The sequence below is a fragment of the Pan troglodytes genome, chromosome 6 (assembly GCF_028858775.2).
Source record: "Pan troglodytes isolate AG18354 chromosome 6, NHGRI_mPanTro3-v2.0_pri, whole genome shotgun sequence".
NCBI classification, from domain to species: Eukaryota; Metazoa; Chordata; class Mammalia; order Primates; family Hominidae; genus Pan; species Pan troglodytes.
Window position 1 is genome coordinate 138,034,952 of NC_072404.2, and position 19,849 is coordinate 138,054,800.

A 19,849-nucleotide genomic window follows, 5' to 3' on the forward strand; every position below is an offset into this window, starting at 1 on the left:
AGGAAATAATTTCTTCTGATAGAAAGTCGTAAGTGGCATGGAGAAAAAGTCTAGGAGGAGGAACACAGAGTGAGTGGTGAGAAGGGTTGCAGCTTTAAATGGGGTGGTAGGGGAAGGTCTCAATGAGGAGATGATGCCCTTTGAGCTAAAAGTGAATAAGGAAGTATGATGATTAATTTTTTTTTTTTTTTTTGAGACCAAGTTTCGCTCTTGTTGCCCAAGCTGGAGTGCAATGGCACAATCTCGGCTCACCGCAACCTCCGCCTCCCAGGTTCAAGTGATTCTCCTGCCTTAGCCTCCTGAGTAGCTGGGATTACAGGCAGGCGCCACCACGGCCGTCTAATTTTGTATTTTTAGTAGAGACGGGGTTTCTCCATGTTGGTCAGGCTGGTCTCAAACTCCCGACCTCAGGTAATCCGCCCGCCTCAGCCTCCCAAACTGCTGGGATTATAGGCATGAGCCACCGCATCCAGCCCAATTAATTTTGTTTGTCAATCTGGCTAGGCTATGGTGCCCAGTTGTTGGATCAAACACGAATTTAAATGTTGCTATCAAGATATTCTTTAGACGTGAATAACATTTACAATCAGTAAATTCAGTAAATCGGATCACCCTCCTACATCTGTAGGTAGGTCTCATTCACTCAGCTGAAGGATTTATGACCAAAGGCGAAGGTTTCCTAAAGAAGCAGCAATTTTGCCTCAAGACTAAAACACAGAAACCCTGTCTGAGTTTCTCACCTGCCAGTCCGCCCTACAGATTTCAGACTTAAGACTGTAACATCAACCCTCACCTGAATTTCCAGCCTGCCTACTTGTCCTATGGATTCTGGACTTGCTAGTGCCCACAGCCATGGGAGCCAATTCCTTGAACGCAATCAATCTCTCTCTCTCTCTCTCCCTGCCCTCCCACACACACACATATATATATACACACATAACATGTATGTATGCATAACATCTACTTTTTAATATTATATACATATTTATTATATCTACCTAGATATTGGTCTAGATATATGAAAATACAGATATAATCTCCTATTGGCTCTGTCTCTCTGGAGAACCTGACTACAGCAGGGAGAAAGCCATGTAAATGTCAGTGGAAGTTCGCTGCAGGTGAAGAGTCAGGGCCAAGACCCTGTGGCAAGGAAAGGCAAGGAGGCCACCATCGCCAAAGTGGATTGAGCAAGGGCAAGAGTTTAGTGGAGGATAAAGTCAGAGGGGTAAAAAAGACCAGATCACACAGGACTGGGGTAACAAAGACCAGATCGCACAGGACTTTGCAGGCCATTTTAGGAACTTTTCTTTTTTTCTCAGCAACATAGGGAATCATCACAGATTTAGTGCAGAACATCACTGGCTGTTGTGTTAATGAGGACAGGGGTAGAATCCAGGAGACTGGCTAAAAGGACAGAACAATGATCCAGACAAGAGACAAAAGATGAATGGACCACAGTGGAAAGGGAAGGATGGTAACAACTGTCACATTCTGGAAATACTGTGAAGGTAAAGATAAAGGATTTCCTGATAAGTTTTGCATGAGGTATGAGAAAAAGGAGTCAAAGATGATTCCAAGTTTTTTGGCCTGAATATCTGGAAGGATTGTACTATCAAGAACTGGCCTGCCCTGACCACTTGACTGAAAACTGTAACCACCCACCACCTCTCTCCTACACTCCTCATCCCACTTTTTCTGATCTACTTTCTAAGTAACAATGATCACCTTCCATAATTCAATTACACGGCATGTTTATTCCTTATTGTGGGGCTATCGCAAATAAAATGTAAGCTCCACCAGGGCCCGGCAGAAATATTTTTGTCTCATTTTATCCCAATGTATCCCAAGTAGCTAAGACTGCACCTGGCTGTATAGTTGGTGTTCAATAAATATTTGTTCAATTAATTTGTGGATAGAAAAAATGAGGCTCGAAAGTATTAAGTAACGTGCCTACTATTATGTTTAGAAAATAGCTATCATGAATTTGGTCACAGGTCTTTCTGGCCCTGTACACATTTTGTTCACTACTTCCTAATTACCTCTTGGCTGAAGTACTAAAGTCAACATGTCTCTTGAAACAGAGATTTTGCCCTGTAGTTTCACTGTTATTATATTGTGTTGTTCTGTGAAGTGTGGGAGGGGGTGTTCCTGAATGCCAACTAATAGCTATTTATTAACCACTCTTCTGGAATTATCAGATTGCAGAGGCAGCAGGATGTTAAGAGAGCGAGCCCAGGCTCTGGAGGCAAGGCCAGGATTTGAGGCCTGCCTCAGCCACTTACTTGTTATGTAATCATGGTGAAATAAATAATCTTGTCTAAGCCTCAATTTCCTCTTCTATAAAATTGACTTCATGATATCATCTGCCCTTACAAGGTTTGTAGGATTATTGTCAGAAAATAATTCAGCAAGGTCAGTCAATTGTTATTAGCCTTAAAAATATTTCATTAAGACGGCTTCACTTTGGTGAATTTGAAGTGGAAAGCAATTAAACCTGCTCAATCTATGTCAATATTTTCATCAAAAGGTATCCTATTTTTAGAGCTATATTTTGCTTTCCAACCCCATCAGCTTTACTTCTTTCTCCATGTTTTTTTCCACTCTATCAACATCTCTGATGAAACCATTAGGGTTCTCTCAAGGAGAAGCCTCTGTGTGTTCATCACTAACCCTTTCTTCTGACTCAGCCCAGGAGTTTATGAACACACCTTCTTCTCAGTCATGAACCTGAGAATACGTCTGAGGCTCTTCTTCCAGTCCCATAACTCTCCAGAAAATCACTTAAACTTTATTCTAAAGCATTACATATGACAATGTGCCCAGTCTCAGGTACAATCTATATACAAGTAGGTAATTTTCAAATGCTGAACACAGACCCACTGTCCCTCCTGCTGCTGTCAGGCACATCTCTCCAGGTTCTTTGTTAGCTTTAGTTCTCAGAAAAGCAATTTCTTTTCCAGCCAGGCTCAATACAGAATAGGACTTGGCATTAAAATATTTTTCTTTCTAAAGGTTTCAATAGCCTCAAGTTGCTTGCTTTCTACTCTATAAAATCCACATTCAAATCTCTAGAATGAAATACCACCTTTCTAGAAACCCAGAGGACAAAAATAAGGCATGCTATCCTTTCAATCACTGCCCTCTGTGCAAATGTAACTCTTTGGCCCCTAATTTATAGCACACTGTATCTTCATTCATCTAGAGATTCTTCCTCATGATGTAATTCCTGCTTGGTTCTTACAACTTACTGTCATTCTTGTTACCCAATTCTCTACATTTTTCTCTATTTTATTATTCATTTCTAATTTCTCAACTTTTCCTCTACTTTTTAATAAACACTTAAACAGTGTTAGCATTTTAAAAACATTATGTATTAATATTTACAAATACACATTTTCTTTGCAGAAGTGCAAAAATAATTGTTAAAATTAGCATGGGATATAACTTCTTGAATGCTGGAAGAGTTCATTATCTTGATTTGGGAGGTGGCTACACAGGATATATGCGTAAACATTCATTAAACTGTAAAATGAAGATGTGTGCAGTTTATTGTATACATGTTACGAGAGAGAGAAATAGAGAGGGAGACTATCCATCAAATATTGGAAGTTTTTGCTAAGCAGAAAGGAAAGGGAGAGAATCTTATGTTCAGAGCAATCAACAGCACTATAACTGCAAGTCCATTGAAAAGAACTAAAATTTTCATACCACTGAAGTAAGTTAATAAATTCACTAAAGAATGATTTAGACAATTGGGTTCCATTCTCTCTAAAAACCTTAATTACTAGAAAAAACTCATGCCTTTTGTCTGAAATTTATCTCTATTCACGATACATAGTGATCACACAAATAAAATAAGTACAATATGATGAATTTCTTGTATCGAACACACTTTATCTGCCAGATTGCATAGTAGATACTTAAAATAATATTTTTTTCATGCATTTAGTCATTCAATTAAATGTTAGAACCACTATGTGCCAATAACTCTACTGTATACTTAGGAATGTATTATATGATTTTGCGGGGAGGAGTTTTTTCTACCTGGTTATATTTTGCTTAGTAAAACATTAAAACTCTTCTAGATCTGGCAGTTTGAGAAACTCACGCATTGCTTTAAGAAAAGTCTATAAAAGTTATCATTAAAATTAAACAGTTCACATATTAAGGATGAATATGTAAAATGAATAATATGCTTCATTTAGATAACATGCTTTCAGATATTTGGGATTAAGAGGTCTATGTGTAGAGGAGAAAATGTTAAAATTATGCTGGCTCTTTTTTTTTAACCTATACAAAACACTTTTTCAGCTCACAGAAATCTAGGTAAAGAAAGGAATGGTGTACAGTATGTCCAAGTTAATAATTTACCTTTGCCATTTTATCTGCCAATTGCAGCCGGCCATCAAGTTCTCTTCTGATCTGGGCTGCTTGTTCATCTGCATTATCCAGCTTAAAAATAAAACAGAAGTTACACATATGTAATTACTTAATCTATATACAGTGACCCACAGACTAAGGCAGTGAACCACAGACTAAGGCAAAGATTAAATGACTGAAAAATGTTTAATAGATTGTATCAGATATCTATTACAAAGAGAATACAGGAGGTTGTTCAATTAGATTGGCAGACCAGATAAATTTCTTGGGTACTTTCTCATTGTGGTTTTACTCACAAAACCACCAAATCAAGAAATTAGATTTCTTGATTATTAAGTCAGTCCTAAATAGTTCCAGAAAGATGAAGCTCTTGTTTTGTTCTTTCGAGTTCTCACCATGTATTTCTGGAGGGTGAGATGCTAATGTTTCACTTCTTTCTTTGTACTTTAAAAAAAAACTCCCATTGTTTTAATAATAAGTTTGTATTAGTACTAAACTATAAAAGTACTCTTTGATTGACTGATACAACTTTCTACCACTTAAGTCTTCATATACTCCTCATTCTAATACCAGTAGACTAATACTGCCAAGAAATCCTTCCATTCTTTTAAGGATTGGCACCATATTAGAAATCCATTCTCCTGTTCTAAATTTGACTGAAAACAAGAAAAGTGTGCTCTCATCATGTTTTTTTAGAAATCTCCCATTTACATGGAAAATTATTTTCACTTCATGAACTAATCCTTAACTTTTTGTATAACTTATTTTAACTTTACTCATGATACCTTTTCACCCATTCACTCAATATTAGTCCCTTTATAAAAATGTTAAAGTGAAGATGTTAAGTGCTAATTTTCTCTTGACTTTAGTTTTTTCTCCTTTTGCACTCTCATCACGAAGAAGCCTGGACTGCACAATACACTTAGTAAAGGACCATCTAAAGATTTGATTGAGTATAACATTAAACACCAAGGAGAAAACAGTTTACTTGTCACTTTCCCGAAGAACTACAAATTGACCAGGTTACATTTTTAAAAACATCCTCAAAGAGAGTCCTCAAAAAGATGAGTAGAAGCAAACCAGATTAACAGGATAGTGGTGGTAAGGCAATTTATATGAAGAGTCAAAAAAAAAAGAGGAAGATCTTCCTATAAAAGAACACCAAAAGTCTGGAGGTGAGGAGGTAAAACTAGACACACACAGTGGTTCTTTTGGAATGGGATACCAGAAGAGGCAGGGTGAGGGACAGGACTGGAGAGAGAAGCAGGGCAACTTCATAAGTTACTCTTCACAATCCACATTAGGGAATTTGGAGTTAGTTCCTACAACAATGGGACTTCCTTGAGAGGTTTAAAGTGTAGGAGTGATATGATCAGATGTAAGCTTTGGAAAGGAAAGATCACTTTGTCTCTAGTACAAACAATAGGTCAGAGAGACGGAAGTCTTATTTTGTTTTCTTTAAAGATATACACAAAATGTTAAATTGAGGATATTCATGTTAATTTTCTCTTGGGAGAAAAACTATACAAAAGGCCTGAGATTACCTGTCTAAAATATGTTTCCAAGTTGATTTTTAAAAAAACCAAATTCATTTTAAAATAAGTTAAAAAAACAAGCAAGATTTTCTTAAAGTAAATCCCTGTTATAAAGGAGTTTCTATGTCATCTCATAAAACTAACAAACTTAATTTTAATTGATTAATATGATTCAAAATCAAACAGAAACAAGTTTCTCTTCACTGTGTCTAAAATCAAAATGATTAAAATTAAAAACTAATGTAATTATGAAGAAAAATAATATGCAATAAGTACGTGTTCCAGGTTAACTGAAATCTCTCATTCCAAGCTCCTAAAAACTAAACCATAAGAACACTGAAACTGTAACAATACTTCAAATGCACTAAATGTAATATGAAATATATTATGATCTTTGCTTAAATGCTGATACATATTTCTTCAAAAGACATAAAAAGTTACTTGCATATAAAGAAATTATATTTTTTCTCACAGCTTCAACAAAAAATAGCATTTAATATCTTAAAACAAAAGGCCACAGTTTTTCAAACTTCACTAGAAACACTCATATTTTTGTATCTATATCTCCAGATTAACAGCTCTTACTTAAGTGTAAGTGAAATTGTTTGAGTTATTTCTAAATTTTGGTAGTTTTGTTTGTAAGAGACAATTTACAACTACATATTTTTTCTTTGTGTGGAGACAGAGTTCTCGCTATGTTGCCCAGGCTTGTCTTGAACTCCTGGGCTCAAGTGATCTTCCCACCTCTGCCTTCCTAAGTGCTGGAATTACAGGCATAAGCCACCGCACCTGGTCTGTTTTTTTAAAAAATAATTAATGACTTGATCACATTTGTCTGAAAAAAAAGTAAGCAAAAAAACAAAACAAAACCAAAAACAATGTAGAGCACTAGGACACTACATTGTCTTTTCTTTTTTTTTAATTTCAGATTTGGGGGGGTACAGTGTAGGATGGTTTCATGGGTATATTACATGTTGTTGAGGTTGAGGTTGGGGATATGGATGGTCCCATCACCCAGGTGGTGAGCATAGTATCCCATAGGTAGTTTTTCAGCCCACATTTCCCTTGGTCAATCATTCCCCAGTGTACTATTCCCATCTTTATGTATATTCAATGTTTAGCTTTCATTTATAAGTGAGAATGTGTGGTATTTGGTTTTATGTTAAGGTGCTAATTTGCTTAGGATAATGGCTTCCAGCCGCATCGACATTGCTGCAAAGAATATGATTTCATTCTTTTTTAGGGTTGTGTAATAATCCATGGTATATATGTGTGTATGTATATATAAAATATTTTCTTTATCCAACCCACCATTAATGGGCACCTATGTTAATACCAGGTCTTTGCTATTGTCATTAGTGTGTCAATGACCATACGGGTGCAAGTGTCCTTTTGATCGAATGAATTATTTTTCTTTGGGTACATACCCAGTAGTAGGATTTCTAGGTGTAACGGTAGTTCTGTTTTAACTTCTTTGAGAAATCTTTAAACTACTTTCTATAGTGGCTAAAGTAATTTGGATTACCACCCACAGAATACAAACATTTGCTTTTCTCTGCAGCCTCACCAACATCTGTTGTTTTTTTGACTTTTTGATAATAGCCATTCTGACTGCTGTGAGATGGTATCTATCTCATTGTGGCTTTGATTTGCATTTCTCTGATGATTAGTGATGTTGAGCATTTGCTCATGTTTTTTGGCCACTTGTACATCTTTTGAGAAGTGTCTGATCATGTCCTTTGCCCATTTTTTAATTGGATTGATTTTGCTTAAGTTCCTTGTAGATATCTGTATATTAGATCTTTGTCAGATGCATAGTTTGCAAATATTTTCTCCCATTCTGTAGGCTGTTGGTTGACTCTGTCGGTAATTTCTTTCGCTGTGCAGAATCTCTTTAGATTAATTAGGTCCCACTTGTCAATTTTTGTTTTCACTGTAATTGCTTTTGTGGACTTAGTCATAAGTTATTTGCCAAAGCTGAGGTCGAGAAGGGTATTTCCTAGTATTTCTTTTAGAATTTTTAAACTTTGAAGTCTTACATTTAAGTCGTTAATCCACCCTGAGTTAATTTTCGTATATGATGAAAGGTAGGGTAGACGTCTAGTTTCATTCTTCTGCATATGGCTCGCCAGTTATTCCAGCACCATTTATTGAAGAGGGAGTCCTTTCCCCATTGTTTATTTTTGTTGATTTTATCAAAGATCAGACAGTTGTAGGTGTGCAGGTTTACTTCTGAGTTCTCTATGCTGCTCCATTTGTCTATGTGTCTGTGTTTGTACTAGTACGATGCTGTTTTGGTTACTTTAGCCTTATAGTATACTTTGAATTTGGGTAGTGTGATGTTTCTGGCTTTGTTCTTTTTGCTTAGGATAGTTTTGCCTATTTGGGCTTTTAGGTTCCATGTGAATTTTAGAATAGATTTTTCTAATTCTGTGAAAAAGCATGTTGCTATTTTGATAGGGATAGCACTGATTCTGTAAATTGCTTTGGGCAGTATGATCCTTTTAATGATACTGATTTTTCCATTCCATGAATATGGAATATTTTTCCATTTATTTATGTCATCTTTGTCATTTTCTAAGCAGTGTTGTGTAGTTCTGCCTGTAGAGATCTTTCACCTCATTGGTTTGATGTATTCCTAGGGCTTTTTGTTTGGTGTGTGTATCTATTGTAAATGGGATTGTGTTGATTTGGCTCTCAGCTAGAATTTTACTGATGTATAGAAATTCTATTGATTTTTGTACTTTGATTTTGTGCTGTGAAACTTTACTGAAGTCATTTATCAGTTCGAGAATCTTTTTGGCAGAGTCTTTAGGGGTTTTCTACATATAGAATATCATTAACAAAGAAAGCTAATTTGACTTCCTCTTTTCCTACATGGATGCATTTTATTTATTTCTATTGCCTGATTTCTCTGGCTAGGCTTCTAGTACTACGTTGAACAGGAGTGGTGCGAGTGGACATTCTTGTCATGTTCCAGTTCTCAAGGGGAATAGTTCCAGCTCTTCTCCATCCAGTATGATATTGGCTGTGAGTTTGTCATAGATGGCTCTCATTTTTATATGTTTCTTCAATACCTAGCCTGTTGAAGGTTTTTACCATAAAGGAAAATTGGACTTTATTGAAGGTTTTTTCTGCATCTATTGAGATTACATGGTTTTTAATTTTGGTTCTGTTTATGTGGTGAATTATATTTATTTATTTGCTTATGTTGAGCCAACCTTGCATCCCAGGAATACTGCTTGATTGCTGTGAATTAACTGTTTGCCATGCAGCTGGATTTTGTTTGGTAGTATTGTATTGAGGAGTTTGTGACTATATTCATTAGGGATATTGATTTCTTATTTCATTGTGTCTCTTCCAGATTTTGGTATCAGGATGATGCTGGCTTTGTAGGATGAGTTAGGGAAGATTTTTAAAAACAGTTTCAGGAGGATTGGTACCGGTTCTTCTTTGTACATCTGGTAGAATTCAGCTATAAATGCTGAGCTAAGAAGCTGCTGTTTCAGGGCTCTTTTTGGTTAGTAATTTTTAAATTACTGATTCAATTTCAGCACTTGTTACTGGTCTGTTCAGGTTTTCACTTCCTGCCTGGTTCAATCTTGGGAGGTTGTGTGCTTCCAGTAATTTATCCATTTCCTCCAGATTTTCTATGTAGCATATACAGAGGTTTTCAAAATAATCTCTGAGGATCTTTTTTTATATTTCTTTGAGATATTCTGTAAATCCATCTTTGTCATTTCTGGTTACACTTGTATGTATCCTTTTTCTTTGTTAATCTAGCTAGCAGTCTATCAATCCTGTTTATGTTTTCAAAAAGCAACTCTTAGTTTCATTAATTTTTGTATGAACTTATACATGTCAATTTCATTCAGTTCTTTGCTGATTTTAGTTATTTCTTCTGCTAGCTTTGGGGCTGGATGTTTTCCTAGTTCCTCCAGGTATATTGTTAGATCATTAATTTGAGATCTTCCTAACTCCTTGATGAAGGTGTTTAGCACTGTAAACTTTCCTTTTAACACTGCTTTAGCGGCATCCCAAAGATTTTGGTAAGTTCTGTCTCTATTTTCCTTAATTTTAAGGAAGTTTTTGATTTCTGTCTTAATTTCATTGCTCACCCAGGATTTATTCAGGAGAAAATTGTTTAATTTCCATGTTTATATAGGTCTGAGAGAACTTCTTGGTATTGATTTCTACTTTTATTGCCCTGTCGTCCAAAAGGATGCTTGGTAGTATTTCAATATTTTGAATTTATTGAGACTTGTGTTATCACCAAGCATGTGTCAATCTTAGAATATGTTCTGTGTGCAGATGAGAAGAATGTATATTCTGTGATTGTTAGATAGAGTATTCTGTAGATGTCTATTAGGTCCAATTGGTTAAGTGTTGAGTTTAATTCTGGAATTTGACAGTTTTCTGCCTGGACGATCTAATGCTGTCAGTGGGGTGCTGAAGTCTCTGACTATTAATGTGTGGCTAAATTTTTTTAAAAATTTTATTATTATTACTATACTTTAAGTTTTAGGGTACATGTGCACAATCTGCAGGTTAGTTACTATGTATACATGTGCCATGCTGGTGTGCTGCACCCATTAACTCGTCATTTAGCATTAGGTATATCTCCTAAAGCTATCCCTCCCCCCTCCCCCCACCCCACAACAGTCCCCAGAGTGTGACGTTCCCCTTCCTGTGTCCACGTGTTCTCATTGTTCAATTCCCACCTATGAGTGAGAATATGTGGTGTTTGGTTTTTTGTTCTTGCGATAGTTTACTGAGAATGACGATTTCCATTTTCATCTATGTCCTTACAAAGGACATGAACTCATCATTTTTCATGGCTGCATAGTATTCCATGGTGTATATGTGCCACATTTTCTTAATCCAGTCTATCATTGTTGGACATTTGGATTGGTTCCAAGTCTTTGCTATTGTGAATAGTGGTGTGGCTAAATTTTTTCACAGATCAAGAAGAACCCATTTTATGAATCTTTGTGCTCCAGTGTTGGATATGTATATATTTAGGATAGTTAAGTCTTCCTGTTGAATTGAACCACTTTTCATTATGTAATGCCCTTCTTTGTCCTTCCTGATTGTTATTGGTTTCAAATCTATTCTATCTGGTATGAGAATAGCAGCTCTCACATTTTTTTTTATTTTCCATTTATATGATAGATCTTTCTCTACCTCTTTGAGCCTGTGGTGTCATTACATGTGAGATGCCTCTCTTGAAGACAACAGACAGTTGGTTCTTGTCTTTTTTATCTAGCTTGCCACTCTATGCCATTTAAGTGGGGTTTTGAGACCATTGACATTCAGGGATAGTATTGATATGTGAGATTTTGATCCTGTTATTTCGTTAGCTGGTTGTTTTTGTAGACTTGACTGTGTAAATGTCTTATGTTGTCTGTGGGCTGTGTGCCTAAGCATGTTTTTGTGGTAGCAGGTTTTGGTGTTTCATTTCCATGTTTAGCACTCCTTTAAGGGCCTCTTGTAAGGGTAGTCTAGTGTTAATGAATTCCTTTAGTACTTGCTTATCTGAGAAGTATTTTATTTCTCCTTCACTTAGGAAGCTTAGTTTGGCAGGATATGAATTTTGTGGTTGGAATTTCTTTTCTTTAAAAAAGCTGAAAACAGGCCCCCATCGTCTTCTGGCTCGTAAGGTTTCCACAAGAGACGTGCTTTTTTTTTTTTTTTTTTTTTTTTTGAGATGGAGTCTCACTCTGTTGCCCAGGCTGGAGTGCAATGGTGCAATCGTGGCTCACTGCAATCTCCACGTCCCAGGTTCAAGCAATTCTTCTGCCTCAGCTTCCCAAGTAGCTGGGATTACAGGTGCACATCACCATGCCAAGCTAATTTTTGTATTTTTAGTAAAGACAAGGTTTCGCCATGTTGACCAGGCTGGTCTCGAACTCCTGACCTGATGTGATCTGCCTGCCTCGGTATCCCAAAGTGCTGGGATTACAGGTGTAAGCCACCAAACTCGGTCTGCCTTTTTAAGATTTTTTTGTTGTTGTTGAACTTGGTGAATCTGATGGCTATGTGCCTTGGGGTTGGTCATCTTGTATACTATCTTGCCAGAATTCTCTATATTTCTTAAATTTGTACGTCCAACTCTCTAGTGAGATTGGTGAAAATTTCATGGACTATATCCTCAAATGTTTTCCAAGTTGCTTACTCTCTTTCCTCTGTCAGGAATGCCAATGAGTTGTAGATTTGGTGTCTTCATATAAACTCATATTTCTCAAGAGTTTTATTTTTTTAAATTGTTTATTTATTTTTTTCTTTTTGTCTGACAAAGCTGACTTGAAGAACTTGTCTTTAAGCTCTGAAATTCCTTCCTCATTTTGGACTATTCTGCTGTAATGCTTCTGACTGCATTATGAAATTTTGCTTTGTTTTTTTTTTGTTTTTTTTTTTTTTTTTTCCTGACACAGGGTCTCACTCTGTGCCCCAGGCTAGAGAGCAGTGGCATGATCACAGCTCACTGCAGCCTCGACCTCCCTGACTCAAGTGATCCTCTTACCTCAGCCTCCCAAGTAGTTGGGACTACAACTGTGCACCACCATACCTGGCTAATTTTTTGTAGACAACAGGAGGCTGACCTCAAACTCATGGGCTTAAGTGATCCTCTTGCCTTAGCCTCCCAAAGTGCTGGGATTACAAGCATGAGCCACTGTGCCTGGACTATTATGAAATTCTTGAAGTAAATTCTTCAACTCCAGAAGTTCAGTTGATTTCTTCTTTAAAATAGCTATTTTGTCTTTTAGCTCTTGGGCTGTTTTACTGAATTCCTTGAATACCTTGGATTGGGTTTCAACTTTTTCCTGGATCTTGATGAGCTTTGTTGCCACCCAGATTCTGAATTCTCTGTCTGTCCAGTAGTCATTACAATCTTGTTAAGAACTACTGCTGATGGGTTAATGTGTTTGTTTCGGCATAAAGAGACACTCTGCCTTTTTGAATTGCCAGCGTTTCTTGCACTGATTCTTTTTCATGTGTGAGGGCTGATGTTCCTTTAACTGTGACATAAGTTGAGTATAGTCAGTTGGCTCCATTTCTGGGTGCTTGCAGAGAGCCAAGGCTCTGTACATAATCTTTATTTATGTCTGGATTTTTGCCTTAGGTTTCACAGGTGCTGTATGCTGGCATAATGTTTTTGATGTTTCATTTGGGCTGTAATCCAGTAGGTACTCCTTAAGAGTGGTGGCTGGCAGATAGCCTCTAACTCAGCCACGTAGCTCTGTTGTATTTTGGCATACGCACAGTAGTACTCTGTGGTCAGGGGAGAGAGAGCTGACAACCTCACCAGGTTTGCTCCTAGGCCTTGGAGAAGCCCCTTCTGATCACTGGCACCACGTCCACATTTTCTTTCTTAGGTGTTCTGGGCTACAGAGTTCCCTAAGGCAGAGACTGTGGCTGGTAGACAAGACTATACCCTTTCTGGAAAGCCCTTCAGAGGGAGGCATGCCCTACTCCCCTAACATCCTGAGAGCGCAGGGATCTCACCCTTTTCAGTATTCTGAGAGGGAGGGCGTCCTCCCCACCCCCTGCTTGGGGCTCTGCCCAAGTTAGGAGCAGGGTGAAGTTGAATCCTGCCCAGTTAGGAGCAAGATGAGTGGAGTCACCCAATTCACCATCCAAGTGCTTCCTGGGGGAACACAAAGCTCTCCTAAACCACAGGGGTTTAGCAGGTTTTCTGTCAAGAGGGAGTAGAGCAATCTGACCATCTCCAGCACCATGACTGCAGCTTCTGTCAGGGCCACGGCACCTCAACCAGGCTGTTCCAGAGTCCAGGGCCTGTGGGGGTCCCCACGGACTTGAGTGTTGCCTCTGCAAAAACTCTGGGTAGCTCTCTGTATCAGTCTAGAGGCCCAAGGGAGTCATGGGGTTTTTCACATTCTCAGGATTGCACAGGTCACTGTGGGAAGTATGGATCCCCTGAGGACTCTTACTCACTAATTCTTTCCCTGTGTCGAGGAGCTTCTCCTGTCTTCATGCTGGTCCCAGGCAGGCAGCTGCCCAGCTTCGATTTTCTCTGTTCTCCATGTCCCATTGCTCCCTTGATGCATCCTGAATCCTGACGTGGTTTCTTAGATGATCCACTTAGAGAGTCCATGTTTACTCGTCACTATTTCCTCTCCACGAGAGCAGCACACACTAGCTCCTCTAGTCTGCCACCTTGAACCCTAAGTCCTACATGTCCTTTAGTAGCCTTCTCTTCATAAAGCTAAATTTTCAGAGGCCAAAGGGTACTAACTTCGGTGGCCACTGGTGTCATTTTGTGAAACTGGAAAAGCATACTTCCAAGCAACATGTTTACCAAAAAAGGAAAAAGCTAATGAAGGCAATGGATAAAAATTCAACCAGTAATCCTCATTTTATGTAATGTTAGAATTGAAGGGGGTAAATTAGTTGGTTAACGTTCTTTTTTACATGTAAGAATCTTAGTTTAATGTTGCATGTTTTGAGTTTTTTAAATTTATTTTCGACATAATTTATTTAATTGGAAGTTTATATAATTCTTATGAGCATTTTCCTAAAGGCAGACTTCAACTGAGACAATTTTGATTCACAAATAATTGTAAAAAGTAGAAAAATATCCATTATATGCTCTTCCCAGTTTTCCCTAATGATAGCACCTTATAAAACTATAGTATTCTATCACAACCAGGATCCTGACTTTGGCTACGTAATCACCCATCTAATTCACATTTCCTCAGTTTTATGTGTGCTCCTTTGTGTGTGTGTTTAGCTCTCCACAATTTATTACTTACATAGGTCCATGAATAACCACCATAAAGACACTCCATAGCTCTAACATCACAATGAACCCTCATGATGCCCTTTTATACCCACATCCACCTCCCTCTAGCCAGTTCCCAGTTGGTTAGTTTTAATAATGATGTGCCCCATTTTACAAAATACTTCAAAATAAATCATACTAAGCCAAATATGATTTTCTTTTAATTGTCACTAGGAAACTGGAGATGTGGTCCCTTGAGTGCTCATAAACATTGGAGACTTTAGGTCTGCAGCCTCTGACCTCTTCTCAATCTAAATATTCACTGCCTGGATGCTCTCCTCAAAGCCTATGATCATAAGCAGCATCTAGTCTCTGATCTTCCAAGTGTATATCTATAGCACGAAACTCTTGCAGGAGTTCCAGACTTAAATTTCCCATTGCCTACTTGAGTTTCAGCTTATGTGAAGACAAGGCACACTGAAATTAACAAGCCCAGAATAGAATCTCAATTTTCAGCTCCGTACCCCGATCATTCATGAGTAATGCCGTGTGATAAATGGCATGCCTCTCTACCAGTTGCTCAGGCCCAAAACCTACATGTCATCTTCGACTTCTCTCTCCCTCACAGTCCACATCCAATCCACCTAGAGTCATGTAGAGCGAAACCTAGAACCACATAGTTGAGACCTAGGCAGACCAGTATGCAGGGGTTTTCAGGTATTATGAGTCCGTGGCCAGGTCTTTCTCTCCCTTTCCCTCTTCTGCACCCCCTCTCTTTCTTTGGGTGTGTGTGTACATTACAGTGTTTCTCTAGCCACTTCAAAGCACTATTTCAATTTGCCAGTATGGTTGGAAACTCTGTCACAGTGAAAATAATTATCTTTCTTTACTGAACCATCAGAACTTAAATAAGTGGTTGTGTGCGCACACACACATACACACACACACACACACACACACACAGAGAGAGATAGAGAGAAAAAAAAAAAAGAAGGGAAGGGGAGAAGAAATAAATAAAAGCCTGAATGGACAAAATTTAGGTCTAGGGCATTACAATTTAAAATGTTTCCATGCTGTTCCCTAAAAAATAAAAAATAAAAATTAAAAAAATAAAAATAAATATTGTTGGCCGGGCGCGGTGGCTCACGCCTGTAATCCCAGCACTTTGGGAGGCCAAGGCAGGCAGATCACAAGGTCAGGAGATCAAGACCATCCTGGCTAACATGGTGAAACCACGTCTCTACTAAAAAAAATACAAAAAATTAGCTGGACTTGGTGGCGGGCGCCTGTAGTCCCAGCTACTCTGGAGGCTGAGGCAGAAGAATGGCGTGAACCTGGGAGGCGGAGTTTGCAGTGAGCCGAGATCACGCCACTGCACTCCAGCCTGGGTGACACAGCAAGACTCTATCTCAAAAAAAAAAAAAAAAAAAAAAAAAATTGTTGACCCACTAGATCCTAGTGCTGGATTTAGGCTATGAGATACATAAAATAAGAATATGTGAATTCTGGGGATTGTAATAGAGATCAGAGGTAAGGCTTCACTCTACCAGGGCAATTTCACCTTTTAATGTCATTTTTTTTTTTTTACTTTTAACTTCTGATTTCAACATTTTATTTAACAATAGATTACTTTGCTCACAGATGTCCTTTCCTGGCAGATAACATTTTACAGGTCTTTTTAAAAGGGCCATTAATCCTTGATCATAACAGATACCTAATGTGTATCTTTATTATCTGCAATGCTTCTAGTTTCTATTATACAGATAATTTTGTCACTTCAATTATCAAAATACTTGACAAATATTTAGTTCAGAAAATATGCTTTTATTTTCCTCCTGTTCATTACACAGGGATTACTGTTTCCACATTCAGGATTCTCTCAGTTAGGGAATTCCTGAATTGGACCTTTGGAAGTCTGTAAAACTTTTGAAGTTGTGAGCAAAATTTTGTAGAGATGCATATTTCTTTCCCTTGGGGAATTATTTGAATTTCATAGCTTACTTGAGGTTCTCAAAAGGGTGATTAATTGAAAAGAGATAAAGAACCATGAATCTTCTGTATGAAAGCCTCTATTATTTCCTTCTAGGAAAGGCCATATGACTTTTGATACATCAACCAGCGAAAACAGTCACCTCAGTCCTACACATCTTCAGACTTACACTTACAGAGATTTTCTAAATTCTTTGTAAAGGAACACTAAAACATAGGGTCTTAATAATGTTAACCTGAATGGTCCATGATTTTATTAATTCCATATACATGTTTTCTATACCTACAGTACAGCATACCCTGTTGCAGGATTTTCAGTAACTACAAAAGTTGTGGCTCTCCAGGAGTTCATATGTTACGTTAAAAAAAAAAAAAAGTAAAAATAGTAAGTAAAACAGATATCATTATGGGTATTCAATTAGGAGAAAAATGTTTTTCTGGAATGATAGCACCAGGATGGATTTGCAAAGATAGAAATATTAAAAATGGAGAAATTGAGGCCGGCCGTGGTGGCTCAAACCTGTAATCCCAGCACTTTGGGAAGCTGAGGCAGGTGGATCACTTGAGGTCAGGAGTTCGAGACCAGCCTGGCCAACATGGTGAAACCTCATCTCTAGTAAAAATACAAAAATTAGCCAGGCATGGTGGTAGGCGCCTGTAATCCCAGCTACTCCAGAGACTGAGGCAGGAGAATCACTTGAACCCAGGAGGCAGAGGTTGCAGTGAGCCTTCATCACATTACTGCACTCCAGCCTGGAAGGCACAGTGAGACTCCATCTCAAAAAAAAAAAAAAAAAAAAAAGGAGAAATTAATGACCTAATGTAACAGTCTATTAGTCTTGCCTTACAAATATCAAACCCTAGGCTCTCCTTGCCCAGTCACTCTCCTGTTGCATGGGAGCAGCTCTGGGAAATAGGAAGGTCTTCGAGATCAGCAAATCTCCCTTTGCAGAAGTCCTAGGGAGAACCGGAAGCCTGTGCTGGCAGCCAACTATCCTACAATTAAGAAAATGTTAAACATAGCATAAAATAACTACTAAGTTTCACCCAACAGCCTTTTTTTTTTTTTTTTACAACTTATTATATTGCTCTTCTAGTACTTTAAAAACTATGAACATCAAAAACTTGAATTCATTAAATTTACTTATATCTTCAAGAAAAAAGATCTTTTAAAAATGCTTTTCACAGTACTGTTTAGCATCATTGCCCTCTCTAATATATCTGTTCTCTAGAACTAAGATAAATGTCCTTATATTAACATTGTCAATCACTAAAAAGGGTTAATAACTGTGTTTTTCCATAATGATGTCTTTGTATATGTTAATCCTAGTTAACTACACTCTTCCTTCTCCTACTGAAAAAAAATCAATTAGTTTTTTCACTTTGTCCCCACACCAATTATGTCATACTCTTTTTGAGTGAATTGCACTCTTTTGTTTTCTTATAATATTTATCTTTATCCTTTATTGTGAAAATATAAGTAGATTAGGGTTTATGATGTTATGCAAATTTGGTATCTTCCCTGAGATTAATTCCTAGCTGGTTCACTGTATTTATATTATCTGTAAATCTAGTGATTTGCAGATAATACATTACAATAAATAATCAGCACAAACCTAATGCTGATTCCAAAAGAACACTCTTCCTAACACTTTCTTGCTTACCATATCTAGCAGCCCAGTGTTTCATTTGGAAATGCCAAATATGCATAGATTTTGCAACATGGCCACAAAACACTGGTCAAAAGTTTTATTAAGTATTAGCAAATTAATGTGCCTTATCAATAAGTGTCAATCCTCCACCATCACTTGAATCAAAAATTATTTACAATAAAGATAGAGCATAGCTCTACCCAACTGACTGTGATCATTTCTGCTGTTTTCTTTGCTGGCTCCCTACTCTCTCAGCCCACAAACACATGAGCTCTGTCCTCAGCTGTTCTAGGCTTCAGAGTGTCTGCAGTAATTTCTCAATGCAATGTCATACATCAGAACACAGCTGGGCCTCTCGCTTTGAGTTTCAGCTTTGCACTTCCAACTGAAGGCCAGGCCTTTGCTTTCAGGCATCTCACAATGACCTCAAACTAAAACTGAACTGATTTTATCACCCATTCCTCAATATGGTTCCCCTATTTCTGCATATGATTCTCATTACCCTTGATTAGGCGAAAATTTCTGAGGGAGTAGAGGGAAGAGAAAGGAGGGAGAAGGAGAGGGAGAAAAAGGAGGGGAGGAGGGAGAGGGATGAGGAAGGCGGGAAGGGGAGATGAAAAGAGTGAGGGGAGGAAGCAAGTGATTAAGAATATAAAACCATGGACTTGGCACGGTAGCTTATGCCTATAATCCCAGCATTTTAGGAGGCCAAGGTGGGTAGATTGCTTGAGGCCAGGAGTTGGAGACCAGCCTGGGCAACATGGCAAAACCCCTCTCTACTAAAAATGAAAAATTAACCAGGTGTGGTAGCTCATGCCTGTAATCCCATGTACTCCAGAGGCTGAGGCATGAGGCGGAGATTGCAGTGAGCCAAGATGGCGCCACTGCACTCCAGCCTGGGCAACAGAGGTAGACTCTGTCTCGAAAGAAAAGAAAGAAAGGAAGGAAGGAAGGAAGGAAGGAAGGAAGGAAGGAAGGAAGGAAGGAACGAATGAAAAGAATATAAGACTATGAATAAGAGAGAATGACCACTAAACATCAAACACTTCAAACACTTTAGCCTAACATTCGGGACTTCCCACATTCTATAGCAATCTACCTTTCTAGCCTCTTGGATAATTGCATTATCTACACATACAGATTTATCCATTATTTACCAAACATGTTACATTTTCTGAATCATGTATTTCTCTTGCCTGGGATCCTTTTTTTCACTACCTTCATTGTCCAGGTCAATCTCCAAATCTTCTTGGAAGATGACAAACCAATTACTTAACAACAAAGCAGGTACTATCTGATGACACAGCCTTCATAGTTGTCTTACTGTGCAACTTTTTCAGGTATTTATGACCTTTATATATTTCACCTTACCCTAATGATAGAAATAACATAAATTCACTTCTAATGGTGAACAACTTTCGTTAATTTTATTCCAAAACAGAGTAATTCCACCTGCATTTGAAAGGTTCTTGGACTCCAATATCCCCTCTGTGTTGACCCATTTTCCAAGAGGCAGCCCCCTCAAAAAGAAAAATAAAAACTGGTCCTTT

General features: G+C 37.9%; 1 protein-coding gene across 11 annotated transcripts in view; it reads right to left on the reverse strand.

Moving 5' to 3' along the window:
• Window positions 1–19,849, reverse strand: part of CADPS2 (calcium dependent secretion activator 2) — a 567,091-nt gene that overhangs the window by 305,907 nt on the left and 241,335 nt on the right. For all 11 annotated transcript variants that reach the window (XM_009454114.5, XM_001146755.6, XM_054687681.2 and 8 more), the window contains exon 4: window positions 4,372–4,452. In XM_009454114.5, the coding sequence (XP_009452389.2) occupies window positions 4,372–4,452 (81 nt within the window). The remainder of the gene's footprint in view (window positions 1–4,371; window positions 4,453–19,849) is intronic.